General features: G+C 39.1%; 1 protein-coding gene across 2 annotated transcripts; it reads right to left on the reverse strand.

The window, feature by feature from the left end:
* Positions 1-95: 95 nt before the first annotated feature.
* Positions 96-11975, reverse strand: atp1b2b (ATPase Na+/K+ transporting subunit beta 2b). 2 transcript variants are annotated; one of them, XM_008427640.3, is made up of 8 exons: positions 11566-11975; positions 6444-6572; positions 6243-6350; positions 5832-6037; positions 5535-5594; positions 5290-5316; positions 4275-4370; positions 96-4176 (listed from the first exon to the last, which is right to left on the reverse strand). In XM_008427640.3, the coding sequence occupies exons 1-8, from the start codon at positions 11654-11656 to the stop codon at positions 4009-4011; spliced, it is 885 nt and encodes a 294-aa protein (XP_008425862.1). In that variant the 5' UTR covers positions 11657-11975; the 3' UTR covers positions 96-4008. The 2 variants fall into 2 exon arrangements, with proteins under 2 accessions (XP_008425862.1, XP_008425863.1); XM_008427641.3 differs by lacking the exon at positions 5290-5316 and having other exon boundaries at positions 11566-11974.
* Between the last annotated feature and the right edge of the window lie 59 nt (positions 11976-12034).

A 12034-nucleotide genomic window follows, 5' to 3' on the forward strand; every position in this document is an offset into this window, starting at 1 on the left:
GTCCGAGTTCCCTTAAATTGCATTTATTTATTTATTTATTTATTTTATCTTGACTTAGACATGAGCAAAAATAGACATAAGGTAAGAGCCAAAAATATGGATCCAGCAGGATAATTTATTTATTTCTTTTCATAAATGTATATTTTAGGACAATTCTTTGAACCACAATCATAGCAACAGTGCAACTTTAGGTGTGGGTGATGATATTTCTCGTATTTATTCACTGTTTGAATCATGAATTTCTCTCTAACACTTCACACTGTGCAGCTTTGCAGTTTCTGAAAGTGCTTCGAGGGTTAAAGTCCTGTTAGAACTTTGATTGCAAGCTTTAAAAGCTATTAATTTTTAAGATATTAATTAAACAGAAAAAGACAGACTCAAACGATGGTGAAAACATTAAACCATAATGCAAGTCTAAACAAATTTCTGGCATCTTGCCTTTTCGTTGAACTAAATTATGAAACCTCTTCATGTAGCTTTCATCACACAATACAGTTCAAACCTTACATTCTCGTCTCGTTACAGCAAAAATACTCTTTCATTCACGAAGCATTTTATTACTCACTTTTTTTTTCATATTGGCTGCATATGCGCACAAACGTGGTCCTTCTTTCCCCCTTGCTCTTGAATGTACCGAATGTTGCCTTTCCTCTGAACAATCACACATTTGCACAGGAGATAAATATATATTGCTCTTTGATAACATCTCTAAATTAGCACAGGAAGAAATAAAGGGATAAATTGAGATAGCAGGAAAGAACATTCTGTGTAACTGGAGGACAAAGATGTCTGTCCACCAGGAGGCACTGTTTTGCTGCAGGGAAACTTTTTCTGCTTGTGCGCGTATCTATTACAGTATGACAGGAGGCCTTTATGATTCTGTGGGTGAGATTTTTGCTCAGACCAGCAAATGAGCATCTCTCCGAACTGCAAAAATAGATGATGTGTGAATTATCATTAATATCTTTGGCAGAAGAAGTAATGTTCAAGTATGAATGACAAGAAAAAAGAGTGAAATCGACGGATGAAACCAAACATTTGACTAGATGGATTGCAGTATTGACTGGATGTGAGTTTGAAAGTATGGAAAAGCTTGTCATAAGAGAGTAGCTTTAAAGCCGTGAACTGGGCATTTGATGCTCGGCACATGAACGACAAAGTAGGGTAAAGAAGTTCAGCGTGCCTGCTTTGGATTAGTTGACCAGATTAAGAGATTACAATGAAATTAAGTAAGAGCTGAAAGCAGGCCAGGAGAAGAGTACATCTGAATCTGTCAGTGAAGTCCCAAAAAGCTAAAAGAGGAGAGCATGATAAAGCACATCTTAGATAAAAATTAGATGATTAATGGTCCATGTACTTGTCCCTCTAGGCTCAGATAAAATGTTCTGTTTGGACCTTTGTGAGATTCAGCAGCACAGAGAACAATAATATGGACAAGCAGAGTCGGATCTTACTTACTTGGGTTTCTGTTAAGAGCATCCACCATATTTTGGTGCCACTGGTGAAAATTAGCAAAAAACCCTAAAATAAATAAATAGTTTCATAATATGGCATTAAGAAATGTAAAAAAAAAAAAAAAGCCAACTTTGAATTTGATTACATTATGATGGTGCCACAATTAGTGGTAATTTTAATAGTTCCTATGAAGCTTGTAAGTAGATGAGATCACCAGGAACTTTTAATTAGCAGTCCACATTTATTTTTTTTCTGGATCGCCTAGATACACTGAAGGCCTTTTTTTACCCGCGGTATAATATTTCTGTGATTGCTTTTGACTTTCACATGTCAGGAATAGATTTTTATCTTTTAGACAACAGAATATGATATAACATCCGGAAACGTAACTATTTTTTCCTACTCAATTTTTGTTTTTCCACACATGTCATGAAAGATTATCAAATCAAATACCTTACTACTTCAGAAGAAGTCATTTAAGCTCTTTATTCTACAAAAAAAATGTTTTTAGTAATCCATAGCTTCTATTTTTGGGGGATATAACACAGAGATCAATTTCTGGGAATGACAAGAGTCCATGCCGTTCAAAAGCAGCAGATGATGTGTTGATCTGAAAAAGTCAGGATGTAGCTACAGCAGACCAGGGAGGGATCAAATGGTCACCAAGTCTCTGCAGCAACAATTCCTTTTCTAAGGGTCAACAATTGCTAAGGGTGCTGTACATGGCTGGACAATATTACAGTTGAGTTTTTACAGATTTGTCAGAATAATATTTAATCTTTTAGGCAGGTTTGTGGGACGGCACAGCACAGTGGATGTGCACCAAAACTCAGGCATGATAAATGACTTTTAATGGAGGTGATACTGGTTAGATATTCATCGTGATGATTTTTCTCTCGTACAGCAGAGAATAAAGCAAGAACAACAAAACAAACTAATAAATCAACATGTGGTCACTGTACATCTGAAAGCTTACTGAGTATTTTCTCACAGACGCTCGTGAGAATGTAAGCAAGTCATGGGAATGTTCAAGATCAATATCCTGCATAGTGGTGATGAGTGTGGAAAAAGAAAGCAGGGAACAAAAAACAAACTGTCTATATCCTCCTCCTCCTCCAAAAACTGCAAGTGCTTTTATTAAATCAACTCAGCTTCACAAATGAAGGAATAAAAAGCACACTTCCAGTGCAAAACAATAAAAAAAAGAAAAAACTCTGACAATGACATCTATTCCTGGTATTAAGGAAATAGATGCAAAACACTCAACAACAACAACAACAACAAAAAAAGACAAAAAACTAAATATTTAGGTTTGAATAAATAAATTACATCAGACATACTGTATAGCTTTGGATGAAACTGTACAGTGAGAGGAAATGAAGTACCGCTAAAAACTGAATATATGCTGGAAACGAGCAAAATTCATCTTGATGAGTTGGCTACAAAAAAAACCAAAAACTTTAATGAGCTAATTCTGTTTATCTATTGGACAAGTTTACTACCTTAAAAAAGTGTTTTCCAGAGATTTGTCTTTTCATAATTAACTCAGTGTTAAAACCACACCAGATGTTGTTCCTGTTTGTTTTGTTACCAGCAGCTCTGAGTTCAAAGTTTAAATATCCAGCGTGAATGGCCTGCAACAGGATCTGTTTGATGAATGGATGCGAGCATTCATAATGTATGCCACTTAATGAATATTGCACATTGCATGCAACTTCCCGACCTACAATTAGAAATGGGATCTGTAAATGAAATGCACACATTCATACACGATAAAAAAAAAAACATCAAATTTTTAAAGATATGCTTCCAAATACACACACACACACACCACACGCACACACACACACACACTCGGAGTACATGAGGATTAAAGCTTATATTGTGGTCCCTCCTGGTGGTCAGTTACTAAACCTGTCCTTAGCTGACTAGAATGGAGCGGTGGGAAACAGTGTGCCTTCAAAGCACACTTAAGACAGCACGCACATGCAAATGGCTTCATCTCTGCATCCATCTATTGAGAAAAATGCAGGTTTGTTGGAGTACTCTTTAAGTGCAACAGAACAGACGGACCGATATAAGGTTATGATGCCGTATAAATACTGTAGATATACACCTTTTGTATTGTAGTCTGTGTATATTCAGATATATAGTAGGAGTACTCTCGAAGGAGGCAGCGGGAGGTGAGCAGCAACACTGTAAACGTGGTAAGGTTGCTCGCAGATTTTGAAAACACATCCTGTTTTATGTCTCCTAGTTTATCATGCAGTATAAATAGAGGTCACCTCAAACTAATTTACAGAAAATCATTTGTCTGAATGCTCACCGACAGAAAAAAGGACAGCATTTACTACCCTCTCGTGCTCAATTTACCCTGTCGCACAATCCCCTTTCCCCCTAAAAAAAAAAAGAAGAAAAAAAGAAGAAAACTGGAGCAGGGTGTAATCGAACCACGTGAAGGATGTGAATACTGCGGGTTTATTTTTCTGTGTATGTGCAGTGTGCAGGGGGGCGGGGGGGTCAGGGGGAGAAAAGTTTTCATTTGGGGTCAGGCTAGTTTTGGGAGTTGATCCTCAGCTTGAAAGACACTCTACCAGCAAACTTGTCTCTTTCACTTCCAGTGGGAATGTTGTTGGCGTGGATCTTGCACTCGATGTTGATGTCTTGATTGACGGTGATGTTAAGGAACTTGACAGCGACCAAAGGCTGGGAGTAGTTCACCTGCAATGCCAGACCAAAGGCGCATTTTCTAAAAATACAGAGGAATCTGAAAGCATTTCAGAATTTAGACTGTTCATAGATTGAAAGTACTCTCCTACCTGAGCTTTCTTGCCATAGTAAGGGTAGTACATTAGATCAAAAGTGCCATTTGAAGGGAAGTAAATCATCTCTCCGATTTTGTCAGAGTCATCTCTCTAAGAGGGAGAAACAGCTCTATCAGTTATAACAATACTTAAGTTATCGTCTTCTTTTTTCTGAACTGTGTTTAAAGCACATACCAACTACCTACTTCAGGTCTATTCAATATGAAATTGTAAACTACAGTTTTCTAGGTTCTTTACAAATAACCTTTCAAAAAAATGTGCCATGCATTTGCATTTAACTCCACCGAATCAAGATGCTGTACCTTTTGTGGCAAATAAGGCTGCGAGTTTTTTTGTTGTTGCTTTTCTTGCCATGTCTCTACCAGCTTCACTTACCAACAGACTGAAATATTTGCAATTTTTCTTTCAAATCAAAAGTAGTTTCTTAATCCCAATGTGAGATTAAATGTTGTTGTTGTTGTTGTTGTTGTAACTCATATTATCCAAGGTTCTTCAAAGAGTTGCTGTGGGCAGGAAGGATCTCCAGTGGAAGAATTTCTTTCTTCTAAACAAAAGGGGCTTTGGACGTTGTGTTTGTAGGTTTGCAGCAATTGAACTGATGACATCACATGCGTTGTCAGAAACAGCTTGGCGTATAATGTAAGTGGTTCCCAAAATAACAGTGGTGAGCTCTCTTGGTAAATGATATGAAACTTACGGCGAAGAGTTTGATATCTGCGCTTCAGAGGCGACACATCACAGTAACATGTCCTGGACTATTATTTATTTAAGTGTTTCAGAGTAAAGGGGATGATTACACATGCATGTCACACTGTTTAGATTTTTATTTGTAAAGATTTTCAAAACGATGTATTATTCTCCTTCCACTTCACAGCTATGCAATAGGACAAAATGTAGAAGACGTTTGAGGTATGTATATTTTTTGAAAAGTACTGTAGTTAATCTCCACTTTCTAACCCACTTCTAAGCATCTACATTTCACTATGTGCAACTTGTTTGTTGATCTTACCCATTCATCTTTGCCAACTCTGTATTTCTGAGAGGGAATAGTTTTATGGAGTGTAATAGGAGCATAAAAGGACACCAGGAAATTTATAAATAAACACAAATATTGCTAAAATAATGCAAAAATTAGGAGGGAAATAAAAGGGGACAGCAGAAGATAGGCATACTGCAAATGAGAGGAGCTATGAATGGGCTGGACTCCAATTTGTCATGTTAATCCTTTCATTGTGAAGGACAAAAAGGGATTACCTTTGCGCCACAGGTGACAGACGGAGCCTGTCCGTCCTTTCCTGGCATCAATCCAATCACCTGGCGTGGCAGAAAAGAAAGAAATGTGATTCATATTTTATTGTCAAACCACAGGGCGAACAAAAGCAATCTTTCACATTGTGCTATGAAGCACAATGGATAAGTGCCACTCTTAACCCAGACTTTTACCCTTTGTAGGGTATTTTTCTCTCCCCGTCTGCTTTTTTTTAATGTTTCCTCAATGTCTCCTAGCAACAGCATCCATTTCCCTCCCCTTCTTTTTCCTGTCTTTCATACCCGATTCAGCTTGATGATGATGCACGGCTTGCCCTCCTGGTATCCATAGTAACGGTCGTGGAGTCCAGAGCATGCTTCCAGAATGGTTCGGTTGAACTGACAGGAGCGCTTGGGGTTGTTCTTCACATCGCCGCTGTCCTCCTGCAGGAAGTACTGGTCCGCAGTGCACTCATGGTTCTTCTGGGCCTGGATGGAGTCGTTGTAAGCTGCAGGGAGCGGAGGGGGGAGGGGGGGGGGAGTAGAGGGTTACTCGGTTTGCGAAGCCTCATGACTCAACTGAAACTCTGCCGCAAGGCAGCCTCCCACTCACTGATGGTAAAGGAACAATCCAGTATTAGAAAAGCGCAATTGGATAATCCACAGCTGTAAGTCAACTGAGTCGGACCAGAAGAGGACGGCAGTCAGACTTACGTGACAGGAACTTGTCCAGGGCCTGAGCGTACATATCCCAGCTCTCGGTGTTCTGGATGGTGTAAACTATCTCAAAGGCTTCGTCCTGACGGGGTCTAATCACTAAACCTGTGAGAGACAAAGAGGCAGCAGGAGGGTCATGGCGACTCACACTAGAGCGGGCTCTGCATCCATGCCGTTTGAACCTGCACTATCTGGCACCTGGTGTGGAAAGGCGGTCCTGCCAAGTAGGTTTGTGGTCATCCAGGGTCTGCAGCATGATGTACATGGTAAGAGCAAACAGGCCCCCCAGGAAGAGGTAGAAAACTATGTAGAACAGAATGATGAGACCTGAAAAAAACAAAAAGAAAATATTGTTATGTTATATATAAGCTATGTTCCATCAATGAATCAAACATAAATCCTGCTCTGAGCAAGAGTTTCTCTGTCAAATCTAAACCCTAAAACAATAAATATATGATTTTTATGATAAGCTTTAATAGATTTGTGTAGCTTCAATGTAAAGCCTGCACATCAAAAAATACAAGAATTGAGGGAACTAGTCTGTATTATTTTATGTTAAAACTGCTTTTGTCTATATTATTACTCTAGAGTTTTTAAGTTTTTCATACTTTATTAACTTTATGCAGAACATTTGGGTCTTTCTCCTCCTCTGATGTTTTGCTTTCCTTCCATTTAGTTTGGCATTTTATGCGACCATATGACCATATCCATTATTTTAATGCAATCTAGTCAGTCTGGGACACAACATGGTCAAATGGGCAAAGCTACGATTTCAGATTGCTTAGGTTTAGGTGGAACCCAAACACAAGGATTTGTAATAATTTTTTTAACTGGCAAAAACCATTGGGAGATGCTTTAAATTATGCATATGCAACTAATAATGAGAAGCTCAATACTAAAGACAAGGAAAATACAACAATCCATTTACAGAAAAGAAAAGAAAAAAATTAGAAATCAAACACATTTTATTTTATCTTGATACGATTATCACCAGAAAACAAAGAAAAACTATTTATATGAGCCCCTAACATCACATGGTTTATATACTCAGGAAAATATTGCTGATATGACTACATACTTAGCTCTACACTTTAATTTACTTTGAGTCTTTACAGCAAAAGTCTAACTCAAAACAAAAAGAGTTTCCCTGACTTATGAGGTTCAAATTGATGGTTTTAAAGAGCTCTTTCTAAGTCATTCCTGTCCTTGCAGAGACCCAGGCAGCAGAAATAGCATGTTCTGTGACGCATTAACATCTGAGGCCGACACTGGGAAGCAGCTGAGTGCCCTGACCCTGTGCTTCAGCTGGAAGCCCCCAGCGAAGTCCTCCGTCAGCAGCGGCGTGGCGTCTGCCTCCCTGCACAAAGCAACGCTGCCGCTAATCCATGACAAAATGTCAAGGGGAAGCTGATCCAAGGGAGGGCAATTACAGAAGAGTTCCTTAATGATTCAAAGCCCACGTGGGTGTGCTTTTCATCCAGTTGTTTTCAGAAACATTCAGCTCATTGCCACATTAAATCAAAGTGAAAATCGCAGACGACGACTTGTTTGTTGAGGAAGACGATGTTAGCCGACAAGTCAGCGAGCAGGATAAGAGACATTTGGACGAAGAGGTGACAGAACAAAGTGCTGAAGCGTTTTCCTTTTGTCTCCCCAGGGGTTAGGCTGTGCTGACTATGTGACACCACCCAGGGGAGACTGGACGTGCACAATGGCGCACACAAACGAACACACGGGCATCCCTCACTAACGTAAAGAGGGTGTTAGGTTCACACCGTGTCCTCTGAGTACGCACTGATGACAGACAGTCAAACATCTCTGTTTCAGCCATTTGCAAACAGCAAATGAATGCAGTCTGTGCCCAACTTACTTTTTTAGGAGGCATTAGACTCAACTGGAAGATCATGCTGGGTAATTGCATCGTAACTTGATACGAAACTGTCTTCCGACTCAAAAGGCCACAGGAAAGACATTAGAAAATGAAATCAGGGTTTATTGGTTTTAATGTTTTCCACTCTCACAATGAGAGCGTTAAAATTCACCTCTCTGATGTCGCAGTAAGAGTTCTAATCTTTTTTTTATTTACTTTTTTTCAGAAATGGCCAAATCGGTAAGTCCAGGCTCAAGCCTGTCTCATCATCAACCTTCATCGAGGCCGTTTTCATTTCTCCACAGCCATGCACACAAAAGCGAAACATGCAGAAGCTTGTTTCATGTTTTATCCTGAAAGGAGGCTTTGATCCAGCGTTCTGAAGCAACGTTACCCAGCTTCATGAGCCGACACAACAAGATGAGGAACAGATTCAACAACACGTTCAGTTAACTCATTTTGAACTAAACAAAAATAAAGAATATGCTTTCTACCAACTGTTTACGATCATGCAAATAATACAATGGAATATATAGAATTCTGCAATCTTAATGGTGTGACTTTATTCCCAGTGTGGTTCTGTGAAATGTCAAGTGAAGCCAGCCTATAATAACTCACAGCGGAAATAGACTAATTACCAAGTCTTAGAGAGCACAGATTAAAAAGGCCATCAGACCTTGGAGCAACGGGAACAAACTGAGCTGGATTAAGTTTGCTCTGTCTGAGACAGAGCCGGCCCAAGTCAATGCAAACTTTAGCAACTCCTCGAGGCATCCAGACCACCAGGGGCAGCCTGGGGCCAATCACTGAAGGAGCCTATGTTTTAGCTTCATAGTTTTGTAAATAAATAAAAGTAAAAAAGATTAGCATCTGAAATTCTACTAAATGTGTATTTCAGACTCAAAGTATACTAGCTGTCATAAAATGGAAGAAAAGTGATCAAAATCATGATTTAATCTTGCGAGTTTCATCAGTTTGCCTGCATGTGTCTGTGTGGCAGTCCTTCCTGCTACATAACAGCAAATTAATCAATGAATAAATTATGACTCCCAACAAAAGAAGGCAATGACGACAGATTCTCTACTCTGCTCTGGTGGCATCAAGCCAAAAGTGCCAAGAATATGCTGTTGAATAAATATTCATTTAGTTGGCAGTTTTGATCAAATTGAAAAAATAAGCTTGAAAAACCAAATATATCTCCTATTTTTCTATATAATATATCAAACCCAAAAGGAGCAGATGAAACTTGAACTCATATGTTCAAAGAGTTTATCTTTATTTATATCTAACAAACATGTTAGAGGTACATATTTTCCACATTTATCTACATTATCACACATATAAACATGTAGTTAACATGTTATTTATTTATTGGGCAGTAGCACATTTGGTTTTGGGCATCAGATATATAAATGTACCTTTTATAACCTGTGTGTAAGTAGTAGGACATAAACGTAGGGGCAACACGGAGACTTTGAAGTCAAAAGATCAAAAATTAAAATTGTTCTTTAAAGTCCTTTGCTTTGCCAGAACATCTTGAATTGATACCTTCTTCATCAGACAATGAAGTCATTAGATTAGGATTAAATCTCTCTGCTGAACTGCAGGTTGGGAGGGGCCGGGTTGAGGGTGATACAAATAGCATTTGGTCCTCGGCTTTACCCAGATTAAAATGCCCCCAGTGTCATTAGAACGCGACCATATGTGTCCTGCCGTTCCATGGATCTTTAAAATAGTTGCAAGGTCTCTGCATGCTGGGGTGCTTTCAGAAAGTTTTAGGGGCGATAGAGGGGACAGGGGGGAGGGGGGTGTTGGGGTGACGCTCATAATCTCACGTTAGCCGACTAAAAAACGAAAGCCAGAGAATTTCAAGGATTTTTATCTCGTTGCTGTTTGTAGGCCCTGGGGGCAGGGTGGCGGTGCATGATGCAACACTGGCATACAATACAAGAGTAAAAACTGACATGAATAAATAAATGTCTCTACAGCTCAATCCCAGTTTCCTATATACTTATTACCTCCAAACAAACCATTTTGTACCATTTGTACATCATTTCATATCAGTTTATTTGACTTGATGGTTAAATATTTTTAATAGTTTATAGAGAATTATTATTATTATTGGGGTTTTTTGATGGATATAATCTGCAGATAAAACATGTCAGTCAGTGGAAGACGCCATGTTTTCATTTGCTGTGAGACTGAATCTGTTTGGTCAAGTCGATTCTTGTTGGACATGAGAGATTATGAAACTTTATCAAACCAAAAATAACTCCTCCTGGCATTTGTTGGAGTTAAATTACCAACAATTTTATGCAGTAGACTATGAACAAAACACAAAATATTTGACTTACTGCTTTCATTTTATACCAAAGAAACAATTTCATGCATATATGTGTATTTTTCCTGATGTTGAATTTTTTTTAATTTTTTTTTTTAGCAATTACAGGGACAAGTCTCTATAAAGATGCCTAAATATCTTGTATAAGTTAGTTGAACTGAAAATTATTTTTTGATTTCAGTTGTGAAACCCCATTTGGACCAATTTACTTTAATGAAATATGACACAAATCAAAGCAAATAACTCCTAGTGACTTTCTGAGTAATGGAGTTTGTAGAGGTTTGCCTAGAGGAAACTGCAATTAATATATATATATATATTATTTATAGGTGACCAAAAGCAGCAATTAAACATCTTGTGAGTATGACCCACATCAGAAGTCTCCATTTTTTGTCAAAAAAAAAGTCAAGTTAGAAACCAAAGCGAGCAGCAGTAGTTAATTTATTGCACCTTCATTTCTTCTCTTGTTCATAAATAAAACTAGACATGTGAGATTTCCTGACAGAGGGCAGCAAGTTCATAGGAGGGGCCATTGGCCCGACGTTGGCAGCGCCCATGTCTAAGTGGCATTAAATTAAGTTGAGGAAGAAGTCTGAAAAAACACAAATCTCGTTGCATCATGTTGTACCCACATCTGACGAAGATGCATGTATGAAAAGGAGTTTCAATTCCTAGAAAAAGGGCTTATCTGCAGCAGGGTTCAAAGTAAAGCAATGACAAAGTAGAGCTGCTTTAATCTGGACAAATCGCATGCAAAAGGAAGGACAGAGCATGACTTCACTCGTACGAGCCAGGAAAAGCTCTGTCCTATATTACTAATAGCCCGCCATGAGGGGAATAATGTGCCGGCTTCTGCGAGATTCTGTGCCGCAGTCAGATTTCAGCACCACGGCATTTGGACAGCGACTCAATTCTCGTTGCCTGAACACGAATAAACTTTTGCAAAGATACAATTCTAACGCTGTCACGAGTATTTTTTAAATATATTTTTTAGGGAATTTAAAAGCACTCTGTGTCGCCCGAGGGGTATATACTCCATGAGAACGACCTGTTACAGAGCCGGGGGAGCTTGTTTGCTGCATTGCTGTAAGCCGGACGGACTTACTCACCCCAGCTGCTCGCCGTTCTGCCCAGAAACTCCCTGGTCCTCGGGTTCCACAGAAACTCTTTCCATTCGCTTTTTTCTCCATCCTTTGCCATCTTGTCCTAAATGTATTTGTGTTTTTTCCTCGCCTCTAGAAGTTGCGCTGAAATTGTTCTATACAGGAAAGCTTGCAACAACTGCCCCGACACCGGTAAGAAAAATAAGGAATATATATATTTTTTATATATATATATAAAACAAAGAAGTGATGGACCCGAACGCCCAGTGCAAAACAGATGGTTAGAAATGAAAGTAAAAAAACTGTACAGTGGCCTGTCTGATGAGAGAGCAGCAGGACAGACCTAATAATAAGTGCCCTCCCCCCAAGCTCTAGTCTGCATGCCGCAGAGTTTTGATGAGTGGTGCAGAAATGTAGTGATACTGCGGTAAAGCACTCCCTCCGCCTTTCAGTACGCTTCACACACACATCCACG

This window comes from Poecilia reticulata, chromosome 14, assembly GCF_904066995.2.
Source record: "Poecilia reticulata chromosome 14, P_reticulata-male-v2, whole genome shotgun sequence".
Classification (NCBI taxonomy): domain Eukaryota; kingdom Metazoa; phylum Chordata; class Actinopteri; order Cyprinodontiformes; family Poeciliidae; genus Poecilia; species Poecilia reticulata.

Coding starts and splice junctions, on each gene's coding strand:
- atp1b2b (XM_008427640.3), bottom strand. CDS start 11,656: ATGGCAAAGGATGGAGAAAAAAGCGAATGGAAAGAGTTTCTGTGGAAC. Junction 6,351..6,443: donor GGACCGCCTTTCCACACCAG/GTGCCAGATAGT, acceptor TGTCTCTCACAG/GTTTAGTGATTAGACCCCGT. Junction 4,371..5,289: donor GAGTTGGCAAAGATGAATGG/GTAAGATCAACA, acceptor TCTCCCTCTTAG/AGAGATGACTCTGACAAAAT.